This window comes from Tripterygium wilfordii, chromosome 23, assembly GCF_013401445.1.
Source record: "Tripterygium wilfordii isolate XIE 37 chromosome 23, ASM1340144v1, whole genome shotgun sequence".
Taxonomy (NCBI): Eukaryota; Viridiplantae; Streptophyta; class Magnoliopsida; order Celastrales; family Celastraceae; genus Tripterygium; species Tripterygium wilfordii.
In genome coordinates this window covers 741,839-764,305 of record NC_052254.1, presented here as the reverse complement: position 1 = coordinate 764,305, position 22,467 = coordinate 741,839, and the positions used below count along the sequence as shown (strand labels likewise).

At 38.2% G+C, this 22,467-nt stretch overlaps 4 protein-coding genes across 4 annotated transcripts; 3 read left to right on the top strand and 1 right to left on the bottom strand.

The window, feature by feature from the left end:
* Nucleotides 1–3,369: 3,369 nt before the first annotated feature.
* Nucleotides 3,370–4,941, top strand: LOC119993421 (caffeic acid 3-O-methyltransferase 1-like). The gene is made up of 4 exons (XM_038840571.1): nucleotides 3,370–3,822; nucleotides 3,943–4,253; nucleotides 4,344–4,408; nucleotides 4,483–4,941. The coding sequence occupies exons 1-4, from the start codon at nucleotides 3,425–3,427 to the stop codon at nucleotides 4,777–4,779; spliced, it is 1,071 nt and encodes a 356-aa protein (XP_038696499.1). The 5' UTR covers nucleotides 3,370–3,424; the 3' UTR covers nucleotides 4,780–4,941.
* A 10,407-nt stretch (nucleotides 4,942–15,348) lies between these two features.
* LOC119992484 (caffeic acid 3-O-methyltransferase 1-like) lies at nucleotides 15,349–16,866 on the top strand. The gene is made up of 4 exons (XM_038839203.1): nucleotides 15,349–15,799; nucleotides 15,887–16,197; nucleotides 16,288–16,352; nucleotides 16,427–16,866. Exons 1-4 carry the CDS (start codon nucleotides 15,402–15,404, stop codon nucleotides 16,721–16,723), a joined length of 1,071 nt encoding a protein of 356 aa, XP_038695131.1. The 5' UTR covers nucleotides 15,349–15,401; the 3' UTR covers nucleotides 16,724–16,866.
* Nucleotides 16,867–16,985: 119 nt separating this feature from the next.
* LOC119992485 (anthranilate N-methyltransferase-like) lies at nucleotides 16,986–17,624 on the top strand. Its single transcript, XM_038839204.1, has one exon. It carries the CDS (start codon nucleotides 17,139–17,141, stop codon nucleotides 17,499–17,501), a length of 363 nt encoding a protein of 120 aa, XP_038695132.1. The 5' UTR covers nucleotides 16,986–17,138; the 3' UTR covers nucleotides 17,502–17,624.
* Nucleotides 17,625–18,956: 1,332 nt separating this feature from the next.
* LOC119992514 (tRNA (guanosine(18)-2'-O)-methyltransferase) lies at nucleotides 18,957–21,780 on the bottom strand. The gene is made up of 5 exons (XM_038839244.1): nucleotides 21,169–21,780; nucleotides 20,701–20,839; nucleotides 20,431–20,492; nucleotides 19,856–19,994; nucleotides 18,957–19,310 (listed from the first exon to the last, which is right to left on the bottom strand). Exons 1-5 carry the CDS (start codon nucleotides 21,756–21,758, stop codon nucleotides 19,146–19,148), a joined length of 1,095 nt encoding a protein of 364 aa, XP_038695172.1. The 5' UTR covers nucleotides 21,759–21,780; the 3' UTR covers nucleotides 18,957–19,145.
* Between the last annotated feature and the right edge of the window lie 687 nt (nucleotides 21,781–22,467).

Below are 22,467 nucleotides of genomic sequence, written 5' to 3'. Positions count from 1 at the left end.
CGGAGACCATTTAGCATCACAGCTATAACATAACCCCCTCCGTTTCTTCTCGCGCATTTGCTGGTCTGTAATTCTCTGGACTGGAGGCCCTTTTGACAAAAAACTTGGTTTGGGTAACTCGGAGGTGACGGGGGAACGGGTGGTTGTAGGAGGTGTCGGATGCATTCCATAACCTGGGTAGGGGAGTGATAATACTGCAGGAGGCGCGGGCAAAGCCGGTGTAAGGGACCCCACACTGAGTTCGGATTGATAGTGATGGTGATGCGGCATTGCTCCCAACTGTGGGTGACGAAACTGTCGCTGCGTGATCTGAAGAGTTTCTTCTTGCATCCTGGCTAAAGCTTGGGCTGCCAAAATTGATTGGGGCATCAACATTTTAACTGGTAACCGAATTTCCTCCTTCAAACCCCCCAAGAAACAACTCAACTTATGGGCTGCTGTCAACCCTTGGACCTTGACAACCAATTCTTCAAACTTAAGGCAATACTCATCCACCGAGCCAGTCTGACGGAGTCGCATTAACTCCTCCAGGGGGTCCTCAAATAATCCGGGGCCAAAGCGAGTGCGCAACGCACTAACGAAATCAGTCCAAGACCGTAGTTGGCCAGAAACTTGGAATTCCCGGCCCCAAATCGCCGCACGGCCCTCCATATGATAAAGAGCGATCAGGGCTCTCTGTTCCATCGGGGTCTGATAATAAAGGAAGTATTGACTAGCTCGTTGGAGCCACTCTGTTGGGTCATTACCGGAGAACTTCGGAAAATCCAACCGTGGGTTGCGGTTCTGCCAAGCCACATGTCCAGCATTCTCATTCCTCCCACGCTCAAGAGCAGGAACTACTAAGGCTGGGTCTGGTGGTGGTGGTGGGGCTGGTGCCGGAGGTGCCTGAGCTGGAGCAAGGCGCTCGTGGAGGGATTGAATCGCTGCGTTCTGAACCTCGAAACGGGCTTCAAAACGGGCTGTGAGAGCTGTAATAGCCGCCAGGATAGTGGAAGGAGAGTCATCGTCCGTCATCGCTCTCGTCTTAACCATGAGCAAGAAGGTTCCTCTGATACCAATTTGTCACACAACTATAAATGAGCAAGTAACCAGGAGATAAATAAGACCAACACAGTTAACTCCAACCAGAACTGAGGATATCTATATATGACTGAATGAACTCCAAGTACATAACAAGAACAGATCCAGGGTCCCTCCAAGCAAGTGACCACAGGTAACCCCCTTTAGAGAGAGGCGGCTCTCCAAAACAACCCTAACACAGGAATAACTTCAACAACAACTTAACCTACAAAGCAACAACAATACATATACAACATAAAGTAATCGCAGCCCTTCATTGCTTCTTCTCATCTGATGGCTGCAGTTCCAGGAAGCAACAAAGAGATACTAACAAAAGACGACGTCGCTTAAGTCAAAGCCACTTAAACAGAATCGTGACAGACGAATGGAAGAAGATAAATCGGGAAAGAGCATTTCTTCAAAGGCAGTAGCATGTCAAATGCAATATAGTCGCCGGAAATGGAGTTTTGATTTTGTCGGAGAAGATGATTCTCCTTGTTTAATTATTATTTTTATTTTTTAAATCATAAATTTAAAAGGTTGCCACGTGTCACCATGTGATAGGTTACGTCCACATGTACGCCAGTACGCCACATCAGAAATGGAAAAAAAATAACTACCAAATTAGCATTTTTAACAGATATTTGACATAAGGGCTAACATATACGATTATGATAAGTAGAGGGGTTTAATCGACCTAAAATGTAAAATATAAGGACTAAATCCATACTTATTCTTTTTTTTCCACACTTTTATGTTACCTTGTTTTGATCCCAAATAAGCTTGGAAACCTAAGAAACGGTATTCCAATTTTGACTCGTAAAATATTGTCTACATTCGGAATCAATTGATAATAGACACACCCAGAGATGATGCATCTTGCTTACCAGCCCAGCCATTTCATAAATTTAGAAACATTAAAATATATATATATATATATATATATATATATATGATTAAACCAAAAGGAAGAAGTCTATTCAGCCCTTACATACATACATCACTCTGGTCAACAATGAATACATTTAGGTAAGGAATTTTCCAAAGATGTATACAGATTGACAAGTCTTTCTCGTGTTAGGTGGAAGATGTTTGAGGTTTTCTACTGCACTCACCATCTCTACGGACTTTATATCTTCTTCTATTTGTTGCATGTGGAGGTACGGGGTAGGGACGGGGCCTACTCGTGGAGGTGCAGGGTGGGAATGGGGCGACCAGGATCCGCTTCCACATCACCCCATTACCATCCCTAATAACAGGTCATATATATTTCTTAATAAACAAACCTCTCCTTGTGATTATTTCACAAAGTGGTCATTGATGTAATAATTGTTGCAAGTGCACAATTGACTATGAATAGTATAGTGTATGCAAGCACGAGATAGATCCTACAGAGACAAGTATAGCTTAATTATATTACCTAACTCAATAAACTAAGTGAATATGAGCAAAACAATTGTAAGAAGAGAAAGAAAATAGAATTTAGCGAGAAAGAAAATAAAAATCAAATTATTGTTGAAGCTATTGTAGACAATAGAGAAAAGGCTACAGTAGTGATTTCACCAACTAATCCAATTACACGTCATAAAGATCAACTATACAACATCAATTCAAATTCAATGGTCGATTATTTCTCAATTATGTTACAACATTCAATCACAGTGCCAACAAATATCATTGAATAACGAATTAATCATTGTTCGGTCGCATTTATTAACCTAGAGCTAATGATCCATTACGATCTAAATAACTTCAAGTCTCAAGTCTCAAGTCTCACGGGTCTTTCTCTTTTTCTTATTTTCCTTCAAGTCTCACGTCTCTTTCTGTTTATTTTTATGTCGTATCCTAATTTTTGATGACTTTCCTTCCTTTATTTTCATGTCATTGTTTCCTTGTTTGACTTTGATTTTGGAGGAACGTTTTTTCAACACAGCCTTGTCCCCAAAGTCTGTGTGGGTCCTACATTAATCAACAGCCAAAGTAGGTCGATGAGGTTTAGGTTTAGGTTTAGGGTTTACTCATATGATATCTAAGTAAAATGCATGTTCATACCATGATGTTTTTAAAAGTAAAAGTGATAATGATCCTAATAAATGAGATCTCAGTTATCTTATTGATTGGCATGTTACTCTCTGATTCAATCATCAGTTTTTATAAACCCCCATACTCACATTAATGAAGGGACAAGATGAATTACAGAGATGACTGGAATCCCTAACATTTTTTGCTTTAGTAAGTTCACATCAGTTTTAACAGTAAAGAGGATTGTCCTTTGTGCAACAATGCCCCCACCACCATCCATATATACCACCACACCTTTTCGATGCGGTGTGAAAAAAATAGAACCTCTAGTGAATAGGCAGTAATGGAGAATTCAGTGAAAGATGATGAGCATTATTCATATGCTATGCAACTAGTGAACTCATCAGTGCTACCAATGGTTATGCATGCAGCAATTGAATTGGAGGTTTTTGAGATTTTAGCCAAGGCAGGTGAAGGTGCCAAATTGTCTTCCTCAGAGATTGCAAAACAGATGCCTACCAAAAACCCAGATGCTCCTATGATGATTGATAGGATTCTCAATCTTCTTGCTGCCCACTCTGTTCTTGCTTGCTCTGTTGATGATGGTGGTCGTGGAACTGGATCTCCTCAAAGACTCTATGGGCTGACTCCTGTGTCTAACTACTTTGTCATGAATAAAGATGGTGTTTCATTGGGAAAGATGATGGTTTTGATTCAAGACAAAGTCTTCTTGGATATCTGGTCAGTTCTTCTTCTTCTTCTTCTTCTTCTTCTTCTTCTTCTTCTTCTTCTTCTTCTTCTTCTTTTTTCAGCATCAACAACTTAAAGGACTTGTTGAATGTCTATTCCTATATTATAAAGGAGCCAGTTGAAAGATGCAGTCCTTGAAGGAGGAGTTCCTTTTAACCGGGCGTACGGAATGAACGTCTTCGATTACGCAGGCAAGGACTCCAGGTTCAATCAAGTGCTTAACACTGCAATGAGAAGCCACACAACCATAGTTGTGAAACAGATCCTTGAATCTTACAAAGGGTTTGAACAACTCAACAAGCTAGTTGATATTGGTGGTGGCCTTGGTGTAACTTTGAGCCTAATCACCTCCAAATACCCTTCTATTGCTGGTATCAACTTCGACCTGCCTCATGTTGTACAGCAGGCTCCATCATATCCCGGTGTGTTTTTCTTATCATTAAAGAAACGATTACTGTTGATATCGATCGATCCATAATTTATCTGGAAACATCGTTGTATTTATGTTTCAGGGGTGGAACATGTAGGAGGAGATATGTTCGTCAGTGTTCCCAAAGGAGATGCTCTTTTACTGAAGGTAAGTTGGCAATTTTGTACAGGCAAGCTGTTTTTATGCGTTATATTGACATTTTTCTTCGAAATGTTTTGTAGTGGATACTGCATGACTGGAGTGATGAACACTGCTTGAAGTTATTGAAGAACTGCTATAATGCAATTCCTGATGATGGAAAGGTGATTATTGTGGATGGAATACGTACAGTCATGCCTGAGCCTGGTGCTGCTTGGAGAGTTACTTCTGCGCGTGATGTGCTAATGATAACTCAAGGCCCTGGAGGAAAGGAGAGAACTCAACAAGAATTCATGGCTTTATCTACTGGAGCTGGATTTAAGGGAATCAGATTTGAGCGCTTTGTCTGCAACTTTTCGGTTATGGAATTTTTTAAGTAGATGATGTAGTTGGTGAATCTCTGGTTTGATTGTTTCTGATGATAGTAATGAACACATTTGTTGTGTTAAGTGGTCATTGCTTGCTTTGATTTTAAGTTTAACTGCACTCCCTTGCAATGTAATCTCCCTATTTCTTATAAAAAAAACTTTTTTAATTCCGGAGTTTAGCATGTAGGTCGGGATTCAATGTGATTATGTGATATGACCCTCATTTTATCCCAAATGTATGCGGCATGTAAATTAGTCCTGCATTATAAAAAACACATGTAGAACTCATTTAACATTTAACTCTCTATATTTATCCGGGATAAAATGTGATAATTTTTATGGGATCTCAATCAATGTTCTTGTTGTCTTTCTCCGAAGCCCATTTTGAATGCCCAAGCCCAACAAGTATCCACGCTTTCATTCATTTTGTTGGGATCAAATCCAGCCCAATCCAATTATGATGATCTTACGTGGAACTCTCCTACAATCAGACGACGTCGTTTCATAGTGTATCTTCGTAACAAAGCTGTATTTCACTGTTCACGCTCCTCATTTCTTCACAAGTCCAAAAATTTGCTTCCTTGTATAAAAACTAGAAAGTCTCGTCTGGTCTCCCTATCCTCCACAAAACTTTCCTTCATTTTCGCGAGAAAATCAAATCTCATGTCCTACGATATTGATAACTTTATAGTGTCTAAAAATCTGAACTTTTTCATTACATTTCTCTTCTTTATGTGCTATAGACCTCCAAAGTACTGGAGACATGAACAATTCTCCCATCATCTACTTAGCGATGGCTGCGTCTGAAATCCTTATTGTTTGCCTCTCGAGCCAATTCCCAAGCGCGGAGCAGCCATTTAATTACTGACTTGGCTACTACCAATGCACGCACCAAGAGTCGAAGATCATAGTGTCGATGAAGGACGAGAATTTGCGATCGGAGAAGGAGGACGTGGCCGGTAAAGTGGAGTCTAGAGGACTGTGTGAATTTACGATCGAAGATGGAGAACGTCGTTCGTAAATTTCTCATTAGAGCGGAGTTTGGAGGACTGTGTTTTCAGTGAGTCACCAAAAAAAAAATGTTTTGTATTTGAGTAGAAAACATTGTTTAGACTTTAGAGCTTATGTTTTGCGGAGCTTATAAACTAAATTATAAAGTTGTTTATACACTACACATTAGACAAGCTAGTTTATAAGTTAGTTTAAAAACTCTAATAAATTCCAAAAAAATAAATTCTAAATTAAAACTTATTTTAGAGTTTATTTTTATTTTTTTATTAAGATAACATTATATATGATATATAAATTAATTTTTTTTCTATAAAGATATCTTGTGATTTATATGTCTAAACATAAAACTAAGATTAATAATAAAAAATCATCAAACAAATAAAAATCATAAAATAACAACTATAATGATTTATATAGTTTTTAATGGCTTGTGTAGTTTTTATTCTATCTTTTAAACTAAAGTAAAATAGATATTTTTACAACATATAAGCCTACGTGAGCTATCTATAAGTTTCACGAAACACTGAGAGCTTATAAGTTAGACATGGATTTTATTTGGAAAAGTAAAAGTGATGTGTAAAATGTGACATGTTCCCAACCAAAAATCAAACAAGCCCTTAAAAATTTAAAAACCTATTTTTATTTAAAACCCTAAATCAATTGGAGCAGGAGGAGATGATGAAGAACGACGGTGGCGGCGGCGGTCGCGTGGAGCAAGGGGAGGAAGAGGAAGAGTGTGAAGGATTGGGTTTGATTAATTGGTTGTGAGCATATATTTGTTCTATTCGAACGTTTGACGATGTTGATTAATTGGGTTAGATTTAGAGATGTTCTTGTGAAATGATGAAGGAGATGAACTGGGTATGAGGTTGAACATGGGTTTCAGGTACCGCAGTACGAGTTGGGTTCTTGAACTGGGTATTTCTTGTATCTTCAGTCTGGCTTGAACATGGGTGGGTATTTTGTTGGGATATTGTTGCCTTTGATTGCAGTAATTCAAGAACATGAGTTTGATAAACTGGTTTTGGCTTCTTCTCCTCCACCATTTATAGTATTTATGACCCTTGAACTTGCAATCAGCGAAGATCCCCCTGTATTGATTCAAATTCCAAGGAAAACAAAGAATTGATTTGGGAGAGAGAATTAGGGTTTATAAGCTGAAGCATGTGATGGAAAACAAAGAATTGCTTGCACATGCCTGAACAATCAGATTTGATGCTGATTTTGGAAATCCTAGGCCTAGCTTTAACAGGAGAATTTGGTTCCTTGACTTGATTTGTCCGTTTATACCATCTTGAATATGGTGATACTCTCGATTGAACCAACCTACATATGTATTTCCTTCATCAATCGGACGAATGGAAGAAGATGTTAGATTCATGCCCTTCTCCATCGCCTCCTGTTGGTGTGTTGTTCTCCAGAAGCTTCACAAGCTTCTTTGAAGCACGATTGTTCTATTGCCCTAAGTGTTTTTCTTTGGGTTTTTCTCTTGGTCTCATTGTTCATGGGCCAGCTTTTCTTTACATATTGTTTTGGGGCTTTCTTTGTTTCTATGGACTTCTTAATTTCTAAGCCCAATTGTATTTCTTTTATACTTTGTTTTTATTTCTTTAATTGTCTTGTCCAAGTCAGTAGCCGTTTCTCTCAAACAGGCTACTGACTTATTTATGGCAATCTTAGCCATTTGTACTTTTACTTTTGAACTTTGAATCAAATGAATTCCCTCTCTACAGTGTCTTCTTCTTCCTCCTTTCTTTCCTCTGTAATTGTCTGATACTAATTCTGCAAGTTACCAATTCTAAGTTACGCATAAACATCATTTTATATTATGGTATCGGAGCATATGACTCCTCCTGGAATTCCACCACCCATCCCACCACCACCTACAATGGAAGCTACGAATTTCATGACCAATGGCTACATAAATGTACCATTTTCTGGTCCATCTTTAACAGGTACTCATTTTCCATATATGGGTTACACTAATCCACTACCATCTAATCTACCACCTATTTATCCATCACCTTTTCTTCCTATGCCTGCAATGCCTTCCTCCATGCCTGCAACTCCTGCAGTTCCCTCCATGTCTGTAATCCCTCCCATTCTTCCTAACCTTGCAACAGCAACAACACCACCAGCCATCATTTCCACCCCTGCACAAACACCTGCACCAAATCCTTTTAGTAATCCATATACTTTTCTTCCTAATGACTTTGCTATTAGCAAACTCATTCCTTTGGAGCTTGATGGCACCAATTATCATATTTGGAGTGCAAATTTTCGAAACTCCTTGGAAATCAGAAACAAAATAGGGTTTATTGATGGAACCTTACATGTTCCTTCTCCTGAAGATATCAATTTCCAAGTCTGGAAACAAGGAAACAGCTTGATCAAAGCTTGGATCACTAACTGTGTTGCTCCAAGTATCCTCTCCAGCATTTCTATTTCAGACACAGCAGAGGAGTTGTGGTCAGAAATTAAAGGCAGGTATTCAGTGGCAAATGAAACTAGGGTTTTTGAAATCTACAGAGAACTAGGAAACATGAAGCAAAAGGGGCTAACAATCACAGAATATTATTCCAAACTCAAGGCTTTGTGGGAAGAACTCCAAGAGTATGAGCAGATTTCAAAATGCAATCATTGTGACACTCACAGGCAGGTTCTAACAAAGAGAGATAAAGAGAAGCTCATGCAATTTTTATTGGGATTAAATGAGGAGTATCGACATGTTAGCAGTCAAATTATATTGATGAAGCCTTTTCCTGATGTAAAGACAGCATTCAATGTGATATTACAAGAAGAATTGAAACAAAAGGTCACCAGCACAGAGAAAGGTGTACCATCTGATGTCATGGCTATGGCTTTCAACAAATTCAACAATACTCAAGCAAGCCAAGGCACAAAGAACAATTACAAGAATTCTCAACCAAACAGAGACACAGACAGAATCAAAAGAGATAATGATGGTTTCAGACCAGCTCAAGCAAACAAAGAGGCACTATTTTGTAGATACTGCAGAAAAGACAATCATACTATTGAGAAGTGCTACAAGCTTCATGGTAATCCAAACAATCCATCAAAGAGGTTCAAATCAAATAACAACAATAACAATAGGAGCTATTCCGCCAATCAAGTGGAAAGTTCAGGCCAGAACAGTTCTGCTGATTTGAACAATGATCAGTGCCAGCAGCTCATATCTTTTCTTCAAGCAAAAATGGTCAATTCTGACAACTCTACCCAAGAGCATCAATATGTGGCCACTGCAGCTGCAGTGGCAGGTAACAATTCTTCCTCTTCTACTAAATTTCCCACTAAATGGATTATTGATAGTGGTGCCACTGATCATGTTGTGTGTGATATACATTTACTTGATACATATCGTACTATCACAAATGCATTTGTGTCACTGCCAAATGGACAGAGACATAATATAACTCACATAGGCACTACTAAACTCACAGAACATATCACTCTCACTCATGTTTTGTGTGTTCCTACTTTCAATTTCAATTTGATTTCTGTTAGCAAATTAACTAGCAATGATAAATATGCAATAGTTTTTAGAAAAAATAGATGTGAATTGCAGGAGATACTCACTATGAAGAATGCTGGGATGGGAATGACTGTTAAGGGATTATATCTGCTGAATCATGATCAAAGAAGGAATTTAGTTTTTGGGAGTTCTGTGAATTCAATCATTAGCTCTAAGATATGGCACATGAGACTTGGACATCCTTCTGGGAATGTGTCCAAGCTCCTGCCCCTAAAGATAAAAGAGGATTCACATGATTGTGTAGATTGTCATTTGGGCAAGATGAAAAGAAAACCTTTTTGTTTAAGTACTACTCATTCTAAGGAATGTTTTGAACTTGTCCACATGGACATTTGGGGTCCTAGCAATGTAATTTCTATTGAAGGTTATAAATATTTCTTAACAATTGTGGATGACTATTCTAGAATGACTTGGATTTTTTTAATGCATTCTAAGGATGAGACAAGAAAATATATTACAGGATTCATCAACTATGTTAAAACTCAGTTTACAAAAAGAATCAAAACAATAAGAACAGATAATGGTAAAGAGTTTCTCATGTATGAATTATTTACCTTAGAAGGCATTATTCATCAGAAAAGTTGTCCTTACACACCCCAGCAAAATGGGGTTGTGGAAAGAAAGCACCAACATTTGTTAAATGTTGCTAGAACTCTCAGATTACAAAGTAATTTGCAAGAAAATTTTTGGGCACATTGTGTCCAAACTGCAGCTTTCTTGATCAATAGACTACCAACTAGAGTGTTAGACAATAAAACACCTCATGAAATTTTATATAAGACCCCTATAGATTACACCATTTTAAGAGTGTTTGGATGTTTTTGCCTAGCTAAAAACAACAAACCTCAAGGATCTAAATTCAATCCTAAAGGTGTCCCTTGTTTATTCTTAGGATATCCAATAGGAACTAAGGGTTATAAGCTACTTAATCTAGAAACACATGAGTTATTTACATCTAGAGATGTTGTTTTTCAAGAACACATTTTTCCCTTCAAACATAATACTGATTTGATAACATCACATGCTCAAAATGATTCAGTGAATACTAGAAACAACATTACAGAAAATGTCAATACAACACCTAAAGAAGTAGATACAAGAACTAGAAAGAAACCTGCACATCTTGCAGATTATGTCTGTGACATTTCTGCCACACAGCATTCATCTTATTTGCCTTTCTTTGCTGCTATATCAAAACACCAAGAACCAAGTAAGTATACAGAGGCTTTAAAAGATGAACAATGGTGTAAAGCTATGAATCTTGAAATGAAAGCTTTGACAGATAATAGGACTTGGACATTAGTTGAATTACCTAAGGATAGGAAAGCAATTGGATGTAAATGGATATATAAAATTAAGTACAATGCAGATGGGAGTATTGAGAGGTACAAGGCTAGACTTGTAGCTCAAGGTTTTAGTCAACATGAGGGATTTGACTACAAGGAGACATTTGCTCCTGTAGTCAAAATAACAACTGTTAGGATATTCTTGGCTTTGGCAGCCATGAATAAATGGATTGTGCATCACTTAGATGTACAAAATGCTTTTTTAAATGGTGATTTAAAGGAGGATGTTTATATGAAACTCCCTCCAGGTTTTCCGAACAAAAATAACAAATTAGTTTGCAAACTAAACAAATCTATCTATGGTTTAAAACAAGCTTCTAGACAATGGAATGTAAAATGTAAGCAGGCTTTAATCAATTTCGGTTTTACTCAGAGTAGGGCAGACTATTCTCTATTTTACTATAACAAAAATGGAAACAACATAGTACTCTTATTATATGTGGATGACATGGCCATAGGTAGCAACAACATCAATTTAATTAATGAAGTCAAGACTTATATAGGTTCCTATTTTAAAGTAAAAGACTTAGGTCCTCTAAAATTCTTTTTGGGAATTGAAGTTACTACCACAGATAAAGGTTTATCAATATGCCAAAGAAAATATGTTACTGATTTGTTAAATGATGCAGGTCTTTCAGAAGCTAAACCCAGCAAGTCCCCTATAGATACCAATGTTAGATTATCTAGTTATCAAGGAAAACCTCTGGAAGACCCTTTCTGTTTTAGAAGGGTAATAGGTAGACTTATGTATCTTACCATTACCAGACCAGATATAAGTTTTACTGTTAACCATTTGAGTCAATTTATGCAAAAGCCTACAGATTTACACATGCAGGCAGCTAACAGAGTCTTAAGGTATGTCAAAGGTACTCTAAATCAAGGTCTTTTTTATCCTTCGACTAACACTCTACAGGTCAAAGGATTTTCTGATTCGGATTGGGCTACATGCCCGGATACTAGAAGGTCTGTTACTGGATACTTCATCAAATTAGGAGATGCCCTCATTTCCTGGAAATCCAAGAAGCAGAAGACTGTTTCAAGGTCCTCTGCAGAAGCAGAGTATAGAGCCCTTGCATCAACAACTAGTGAATTAACATGGATTCATGGTCTTTTCAAAGAACTACGGATTAAAGCAACAACTCCTATGCATCTATTCTGTGATAATCGTGCAGCTATGCACATTGCCACAAATCCTGTTTTCCATGAGAGGACCAAACACATCGAGCTAGATCTCTACTACACCAGAGAGAAGATTGAACAAGGTTTGATTAAGCTTACCCATTTGTCTACGCATGATCAACCAGCGGATCTTCTCACCAAGCCTCTTTCAGCTCAACGGATTGATCATCTAATCTCCAAGCTGAACATGATCTCCTCCCATGCTCAGCTTGTGGGGGGGTGTTAGATTCATGCCCTTCTCCATCGCCTCCTGTTGGTGTGTTGTTCTCCAGAAGCTTCACAAGCTTCTTTGAAGCACGATTGTTCTATTGCCCTAAGTGTTTTTCTTTGGGTTTTTCTCTTGGTCTCATTGTTCATGGGCCAGCTTTTCTTTACATATTGTTTTGGGGCTTTCTTTGTTTCTATGGACTTCTTAATTTCTAAGCCCAATTGTATTTCTTTTATACTTTGTTTTTATTTCTTTAATTGTCTTGTCCAAGTCAGTAGCCGTTTCTCTCAAACAGGCTACTGACTTATTTATGGCAATCTTAGCCATTTGTACTTTTACTTTTGAACTTTGAATCAAATGAATTCCCTCTCTACAGTGTCTTCTTCTTCCTCCTTTCTTTCCTCTGTAATTGTCTGATACTAATTCTGCAAGTTACCAATTCTAAGTTACGCATAAACATCATTTTATATTAGAAGATAAATAGCGAAAGAGCATTTCCTCAAAGGCAGTAGCATGTCGGATTCAATACAGTCGCTGGAGATGGAGTTTTGATTTCATCGGAGAAGATGATTATGCTTGTTTAATTATTATTATTATTTTTTAAATTATAAATTAAAAAGGTTGCCACGTGTCACCATGTGATAGGTTACATCCACATGTACGCCAGTACACCACGTCAGAAATGAAAAAAAAAAAAAAACTACCAAATTAGCATTTTTAACAGATATTTGACATAGGGGCTAACATATACGATTCTGATAAGTAGAGGGGCCTAATCGACCCAAAATGTAAAATACAAGGACTAAATCCATACTTATCCTTTTTTTTCCACACCTTATAAGTTACCTTGTTTTAACCGCAAATAAGCTCGGAGCCTAATTAAGTAACGGTATTCCAATTTTGACTTGTAAAATATTGTCTACATTTAGAATCAATTGATAATAGACACACCGACAGATGATGCATCTTGCTTACCAGCCCAGCCATTTCATAAATTTAGAAACATTAAAAAAATATATATATATGGTTAAACCAAAAGGAAGAAGCCCATTCAGGCCCGTCAGCTCTTTAGCTTGCTCAAGATTTGGGGTTTGGTGATATTCATCTTGAAAGGGATTGTCTTACTTTAATCAAGGCTATCCAAGAGCAGTCCAGTCAAGAAAATTTGTCAGATTGGGGTTCACTTATGTTGGAGATAAGATATTTGTTGATGGGCTTCTCTTCTTGGAATGCATCCCACGTTTTTAGAGAGGCCAATGAAGCGGCTCATCTGCTGGCTAAGAGGGGTCTGGCCTCCCCTATTTTCCAATCGTGGATTGAAGATATCCCTTCGGAGTTGAATTCTACAGTGGCAATTAAGGGAGTTGCATCAAAGTGCAAGGTTGGCCGCTTCCTTTTCTAGTGCAGTATGAGGGCTTTGTGGCTATTGGCTGAAGTCGAAGTCTTTTCTTGTGTTGGTTTGTGTTTTTCTCCCTTTCTAGTTTCGTCTTTATTCTTATCTATGTTGTTTCGTCTACCCTTCGGGTGGAGAAAGTCACCACTTGCTGTGGACGTGTATTGATTATTCTAATACAAATAGGGTCTTTGACCCTTTCTTTCAAAAAACAGGAAGAGATCACAAATTGAGAAGAATATTTATTGGAAGGACACTCAATGGTCAATAGATAGCCATCATAAAAAGCCTTAATATTGCATCATAAAAGATATACTATTCTCTTTTGATGGGATGATATTATAGAGGTATTCCACCCCAAATTTTGTCCAATTTAATAATATTCTCTTTCTATTTAAAAAAAAAGAAGATGATATACTAGCATTTGAAACAACTAAAAAGTCAATATTGATGAAATTTTAGTTTACATTACTCCAGCAGAGTTTGGACTGAGATGACATTATCATAATCAAATTTGACAGAGTAAAAGAAACATGTGGAGACTTACAAAAGCAGCCCTAAAAATCATATGATAAGCAGCCATTACATACATACAACTCCCGGGTCAACAATGAACACATTTAATTAGGTAAGGAATTTTCCAAAGATGTATACAGATGCATGGACATGTCTTTCTCGTGCTAGGCGGAAGATGTTTGAGGTTCTCTATTACACTCACCATCTCTACGTACTTTATATCTTCTTCTATTTGTTGCATGTGGAGGTGCAGGGTGGGGACGGGGCATACTCGTGGGGGTGGGGGTGGGACGGGGCGACCATAATCCACTTCTGCCCCGCCCCGTTACCATCCCTAATAACAGGCCATATATATTTCTTAATAAACAAACCTCCCTTTGTGATTATTTCACAGAGTGGTCATTGATGTCATAATTATTGCAAGTGCACAATTGACTATGAATAGTATAGTGTATGCAAGTACGAGATAGATCCTACAGAGACAAGTATAGCTTAATTATATTACCCAACCCAATAAACTAAGTGAATATGAGCAAAACAATTGTAAGAAAATAAAGAAAAGAGAATTTAGCTAGAAAGAAAATAAAAATCAAATTATTGTTGAAGATATTGTAGACAATAGAGAAAAGGCTACAGTAGTGATTTCACCAAATAATCCAATTACAAGTCATAAAGATCAAGCATACAATATCAATTCAAATTCAATCGTTGATTGTTTCTTAATTATGTTGGTTCGTTCAATCATAATACCAACAAATATCATTAAATAACGAATTAATCATTGTTCGGTCGCATTTATTAGCCTAGAGCTAATGATCCATTACGATATAAATAATCTCAAGTCTCAAGTCTCACGTGTCTCTCTCTTTTTCTTATTTTCCTTCAAGTCTCACGTCTCTTTCTGTTTTTTTTTTTTTTGGGTATCCTAATTGTTGATGACTTTGCTTCCTTTATTTTCATGTGTCATTGTTTCCTTGTTTGACTTTGATTTCGGAAGAACGTTTTTTTCAACACAGACTTGTTCCCAAAGTCCGTGTGGGTCCTACATTAATCAACAGCCAAAGTATGTCGATTAGGTTTAGGTTTAGGGTTTACTCATATGATATCTAAGCAAAATACATGTTCATACCATGGTGTTTTTAAAAGCAAAAGTGATAAAGGATCTCTGAGATTTCAGTTATCTTACTGACTGACATGTTACTCTCTGATTGAATCATCAATTTTTATAAGCCCCTACACTTATATTAATCGAGGGACAAGATGAATTATTGAGATGACTGGAATCCCTAACATTTTTTGCTTTACTAAGTTCACATCCAGTAAAGAGGATTGTCCTTTGTGCAACAATGCCCCCACCACCATCCATATATACCACCACACCTTTCAATGCGGTGTGAAAAAAATAGAACCTCTAGTGAATAGGCAGTAATGGAGAATTCAGTGAAAGATGATGAGCATTATTCATATGCTATGCAACTAGTGAACTCATCAGTGCTACCAATGGTTATGCATGCAGCAATTGAATTGGAGGTTTTTGAGATTTTAGCCAAGGCAGGTGAAGGTGCCAAATTGTCTTCCTCAGAGATTGCAAAACAGATGCCTACCAAAAACCCAGATGCTCCTATGATGATTGATAGGATTCTCAATCTTCTTGCTGCCCACTCTGTTCTTGCTTGCTCTGTTGATGATGGAGGTCGTGGAACTGGATCTCCTCAAAGACTCTATGGGTTGACTCCTGTGTCTAACTACTTTGTCATGAATAAAGATGGTGTTTCATTGGGAAGGATGATGGCTTTGATTCAAGACAAAGTCTTCTTGGATATCTGGTCAGTTCTTCTTCTTCTTCTTCTTCTTCTTTTTTCAGCATCAACATCATAAAGGACTTGTTGAATGTCAATTCCTATATTATAAAGGAGCCAGTTGAAAGATGCAGTCCTTGAAGGAGGAGTTCCTTTTAACCGGGCGTACGGAATGAACGTCTTCGATTACGCAGGCAAGGACTCCAGGTTCAATCAAGTGCTTAACACTGCAATGCGAAGCCACACAACCATAGTTGTGAAACAGATCCTTGAATCTTACAAAGGGTTTGAACAACTCAACAAGCTAGTTGATATTGGTGGTGGCCTTGGTGTAACTTTGAGCCTAATCACCTCCAAATACCCTTCTATTGCTGGTATCAACTTCGACCTGCCTCATGTTGTACAGCAGGCTCCATCATATCCCGGTGTGTTTTTCTTATCATTAAAGAAACGATTACTGTTGATATCGATCGATCCATAATTTATCTGGAAACATCGTTGTATTTATGTTTCAGGGGTGGAACATGTAGGAGGAGATATGTTCGTCAGTGTTCCCAAAGGAGATGCTCTTTTACTGAAGGTAAGTTGGCAATTTTGTACAGGCAAGCTGTTTTTATGCGATATATCGACACTTTTCTTCGAAATGTTTTATAGTGGATACTGCATGACTGGAGTGATGAACACTGCTTGAAGTTATTGAAGAACTGCTATAATGCAATTCCTGATGATGGAAAGGTGATTATTGTGGATGGAATACGTACTGTCATGCCTGAGCCTGGTGCTGCTTGGAGAGTTACTTCTGAGAATGATGTGCTAATGATAACTCAAAGCCCTGGTGGAAAGGAGAGAACTCAACAAGAATTCATGGCTTTAGCAACTGAAGCTGGATTTAAGGGCAGCAAATTTGAGTGCCTTGCCTGCAACTCTTGGGTTATGGAGTTTTTTAAGTAGATGAGTACTTGGTTTCTGGTGATAATAATGAACACATTTGTTCTCTTAAGTGGTTATTGCTTGCTTTGATTTTGAGTTTAACTGAACTTCCTTGCAATGTAATTTCTCTGTCTTTCTTGTGAAAAAAAACTTGTTTCATTCCATGACTCAGCATGTCGGACGAAGTTTTATGTGACTTTGTGATTTAGCATGTTGGACAAAGTTCAATGTGACCGTGTCTTGAAAAAAAAAAAATTGCTTTATTAATTCATTTCAGGGTAATATGTAAGGATTCATCTTTCTCCAAAGCCCATTTTGAGAACCCAAAGAAAGAAATAACAATGTCCAAGCCCAACAAGTATCCACACTCTTTTATGTGCTATCCCCCACAAAACTTTCCTTCATTTTCGCGAGAAAATAAAATCTGATCTGTCCTATGAAAAAAATAGAACCTCTAGTGAATATGCATTATAGCGACATTATTCTTCGAGCTGGTTTCAAGGGGGTATTGCATAACTGGACTGATGAACACTGCTTGAAGTTATGGAAGAACTGCTATAATGCAATTCCTGATGAAGGAAAGGTGATTATTGTGGATGCAATACTTCCAGTCATGCCTGAACCTAGTGCTGCTGTGAGAGCAACTTCTGGGTTTGATGTGCTAATGATGACTCAAAGCTCTGCAGGAAAGGAGAGAACTCAACAAGAATTCATGGCTTTAGCTACTGGGGCTGGATTTAAGGGCATCAGATTTGAGTGCTTTGTCTGTAATTTTTGGGTTATGGAGTTTTTTAAGTAGATGATGTACTTGGTGATTCTCTGGTCGGATTGTTTCTGATGACAATAATGAACACATTTGTTGTGTTAAGTTCTTGCAATGTAGTCTCTTTCTTTCTTATAAAAAACTTTTTTAATTCCGGATGTAGGACAGGATTCAATGTCACTATCTTTAATAGCTTCTTTTTTTGAAAAGAAAAACTTTCATTAAGAAGAAAGAGCGAGACAATCAGTCTCAATTACATGAAAGAGGAATGCAGGCTTCTCTCCACTCATGAGAGCCATAATTAGATAAAGCATACTTAGCTAACGTGTCAGCAACATGATTTGCTGATCTTTTAACATGAGAGAACTTGAAATGAGCAAAGGAATCAAGAAGGTTTTTTGCAGATGCAATACACAAACCATTCTTTGATAAGTCTATCTCGTTTCCCTCCAAAGCCTTGATAACCAACAGAGAATCCCCTTTAATTCCAGCACAACATCATGACAGTTGAGGGACTTGGCAAAAACCAGAGCCTCCCTGGCTGCAATACTTTCTGCAAAAAGGGGATTCAAAGGCCCTGGGACACAAATTGATTTGGAAGCAATGTGAGTCCCTTCCGCATCATGGGCAATTACACCAATTCCCACCTTGGAGTCTCGTAAAGCTGCATCAAAATTGATCTTGATAACTAAGGGTTGAGGAGGCCTCCATTTGATCGAGGGCTGACTATTTCGGGTAGGCCCATTTAGATTAAGGGTCTGAGCTTCTTTGTAATCTGCTAACAATGTTGTCATCATCCTCCCCACCTCCTCAGATTTAACCAAGATGTTATTATGAAGAACTTGGTTTCTCATGCGCCAAATCTGCCAAAGGCAAGTGAAAAGTCTAGGGTACTGATCCTTTGAAGAATCCTCGACAACCTTACTCAACCATTGTTCAATCAAACACCTCCCAGACGTAGGGGATGGAAGAAAAACTCAAGCTTCCTTGAAAGCCCTCCGAACCCAACCACACTGAAATAACATGTGTTTAACTGAATCTGAGCTATTTCCACATAGCAGACACCCAGGGCGATGCTTCTTGTTAAAACAAAAAGCTTTGCTTCTGATCCCAAATATGACCGTTATTTTACACTATATTTATGTGGCCATTTGAAATAGCTATCAATTATGAATAGAGTCTACTTGACATATATCCACACTTTCATTTTGTTGGGATCAAATCCAGCCCGGTCACATAGACGACATCGTTTCACAATGCATCGCCATCTCCATGCCAAAGCTGGCCTTCACACTCCTCATTTCTTCACAAGTCCAAAACATTTGCTTCCTTGTATAAACAGTCCAGTCTGCTCTGAATCTCTCTATCATCCACAAAACTTCCCTTCATTTTCCCAAGAAAATCAAATCTTATCCGTCCTAGGATAACATATACTAGAGTGTATAAAAATCAGCTACATTTTATCTTCATATATTATTTTTCGCTTACATAAGGAGAAAATCATCTTCTTTTCCTTCTATATAATTTTCTCGAGTGGTTCTATGGATGGGTTAATAAAATAGATGAGCTTCCAAAAGATCCGTTGTTACACAAACAAAAAGTTAACAAAAGCTTTTGATTAAAATGGGAAGGAAGTTCAGATAATATGCCAACTGAGGTAAACATCCTATTACAGGATGATCACACATCAAATATATGATCTCTAGAAAAATGTGCTGGCGCAGACACTGCTGCCTTGCGCTTTGCATAATCATGTGCAACGCTTATTGCACTCTTGCTGTGCCGCAGCGAGAACTCTGCAAGCAGGATTTGCCTTTCTTCTGAAGTCAGATCACCATGACAACCCTGTTAATGGAACATGTAAAACACCCAGGAAATTGAGTAAATTTAATGCACATGTTAACGTATATATCATATATAAGCTACCGCAATTCTCAGGAACTCAAGTCTTTGAAACCTACACTTCCAACCAGGATCAAATTTAGTTTGAAATCCATCTCAGAACAATTTTTGTACAGGTATGGAAACTTAATTTGGATTTTCATAGTTGTAACTACTAACTGAAGAAAAGAGGAAGAAGAAGAACAGCAGGGAGCAGGGTCGCCCTCAAATCAATGTGGCCTAAAAAATATCTGTTATCAGGGTTTTTGATTTTGCTTTTCTTATTAATGGAGTCATGATATGTTTTGATTTGATTAAAAAAAAAAAGATTTGAGCTTCAAGTTCATCAGAGAAATCAAGGTTGGGAGTGCTAGCCAAGAGGGTTTCTGTGTAAGACCTTCAAGAAATTTAGAAGTCTAGGAAACATTTAATCTGATTCTGCCTTCATAAATAAACTATTTTCACTTTTATAAACGTCATGAATTTTCAAAATATAAAGCAGTCATTACCAGGCGAGAAGTTCTGTCACAAACAGCATGGTGCATGAGGATCCCTGCAGCAACTGAAACATTAAAAGAGTCGACCATGCCTTTCATCGGAATACTGCAGTGTAGATCCGAAAGTTTCAGGGCCTCGTCACTTATCCCCCTGCAGTCAACAACCCAACAACTATTTTTTATTTTATTGCTTTTTGATTGAAAAAGAACTTCTGCAGCAAGGCATCAAGGGAGTGCATCCCTGTATTACATGGTAACAATCCAAAGATTCATGGCGAAATAATGACTTCCGAAAGCAAGACAAATGACTATCAAGGATGACTGCCGTTGATATTCTAAATTTCATCTTCCAATGGAAAGCTGCCACGTATCAGAACTCAGAAGGACTGCAACAAATTCAACATAGTGAAGCTAAACTGATTTTGTACATGATAGCTTCCATATGAAATAATATTCAATATTCACCCTTTCTTTTCTCTTCAACTTGGCATTTGGGGAAAGATCACAAATTTTGCAGAAATTACCAGCTATAATTCTACGAAAGTTCCAAATGTTGAGACTTGTAAAAAAAGGGGGGAAATCATTACCTATTTTCATTTCCAACTACTATCGCAGTTGGGCATGACCAGTCCATTTCATAAACAGATACCTAAGAATAGCACTGAAAAGTCAGTAACATAGACAAGTTATCTCAGAAACGTTGAAGGGTAAATGCCAAATGCCATATAGTCTAAGCATATACATGAAAATTTGAAAATGTCTGGTCCCTAAAAGAACATTATTTTAACTACATTTGCAACACAAGTTTTACTCATTCAAGAAAAGATATGCCCGAAAGAGGCAAAATAGGACAATACCGCATCCATTCCCAGATGCGTTGTGGCAATTCTATAACCACGAGATTTCAAAGTTTCAAAGCACTCTTTGGTGGAATCCCAAAGCTCAATGTCTAACCATTTCTCTGCTCCCATGCTAACATGGCGATTGTCTCTGTACCTGCAGCAATAACATATGAAATGTTAGCATAACACTTTCGTCTTGGTTCAGAGTAGCCATACTCATACGTATAAGAACTAAAGAAAGCACATCCTAGCAACAATTCAATCCTTTCTAATATATTCTTTAACCAAGAATCTGCAGAAGAAATTGATACACAACGCGAAGATTGCATAGAAAAATATAAATCAATATTGTGCAGCTCTTCCATCTATACCCAAAGAGTAACAAAAACAACCATCAATTTGAAACTTACGGAGCCATCAATTTAGACATGTTATAAAAGAGAAAATCAAAACCAACCCATTTCACCTCAAACTGCGTTGCACCTTTTCGAGCTATCACAAGATACCACGTGAACAGACTGGAACCCAAGTGCATCCGCAGACCGAAACACAGCGGAAACGTTCCCAAAATCGGCCAGCCCCTCCACGACTAAGCACACGGAGTACGTGCGGTTCTTCACCACGCTCCTAAACCGCTCCTTCCTCACATCCATTATTAGAGGCTCCACTGCCTCCAGCACCTCACTACTAGTCAAAAAATAGCTCCCGGACCTTAATCTGTCAAGGTAAGGAAACCATCGCCTCTTCATCGACAAATCCTCCGCCTTTTCTTCACTGTCATCAGTAAAGGAGCACCTTCTCTCCATTTTCATGAGCCCGGTCACGTCATCTCGATTGGCGAGGAGTTGTTCAACAAGGTCAGTAGTTGCGTTCTCTGGCGAGTCCTCAACGATTCCGGTACTTTCCAGTGGAATCGACGCTGCCCCAATTGAAGCATAATTTCTGGCACGGACACCGAACGGACTGGGAATGAAGTTGAGGGGAGAGTAATTGGAAGGTCGGAGAGAGAGAAGAGAGAAGGATCGAGTACTGAAAGGAAGAGATAATCGGATTAGGGTTTTGCAGGTGCTCATTTTCTCTCCACACTTCGCGCCAAAGTCTGTCTGAAGGGGTTTACCGTTGACCTTTAAGGATAGACTATGGAAGTGTCAGTGGGCCTCAGCCCATGTCTCATTACAACCGATCCATTCATGACGGGCTTTAATTTCAGACCCATTTATTGCGGGGCCAGACCTGTTAGGGAAGGCCCAAATTCTTTTAATTCCATTTTTTTAATGTGCATTAATTTCTCTTATATTATGATTCATTTATGACCAATGCTGCATAACCCAATTCATGAACTCCAAAATCTCATGTGGCATGCAGGATAGTCATTGATCATGAGGCTCCCTTAACATTCAACACTTCATATGGATTGGAGATAAAATGAGGATCATAAATTTGTGAGTCTCGAGCATTACAACGACTATTAAGGGCAATTATAAGAATTTACTCACGTTCTGTGCTCAAACATAAATTTACCCTTACAATAGTGGACCGGAGGTCAACTAGCGGCCAATGGGGCTCCGACAATCTAGTTAGGATCTAAAACCTCAAGAATGTTTAACGAGACGGTTAGGATTTTAAGGAGTGCTTACTTTCTTCTTGAGGGTTGCTTATATAAACCGTTAGGGCCTAGGGTTTCAGTGAGATAACTTCCACTATAACGTTAAAATCAAATCTGTCAATGTTGGGAGAGTAATGAACATTCTCACTATTAGGCAAAGAACAAAAACCCTAGGA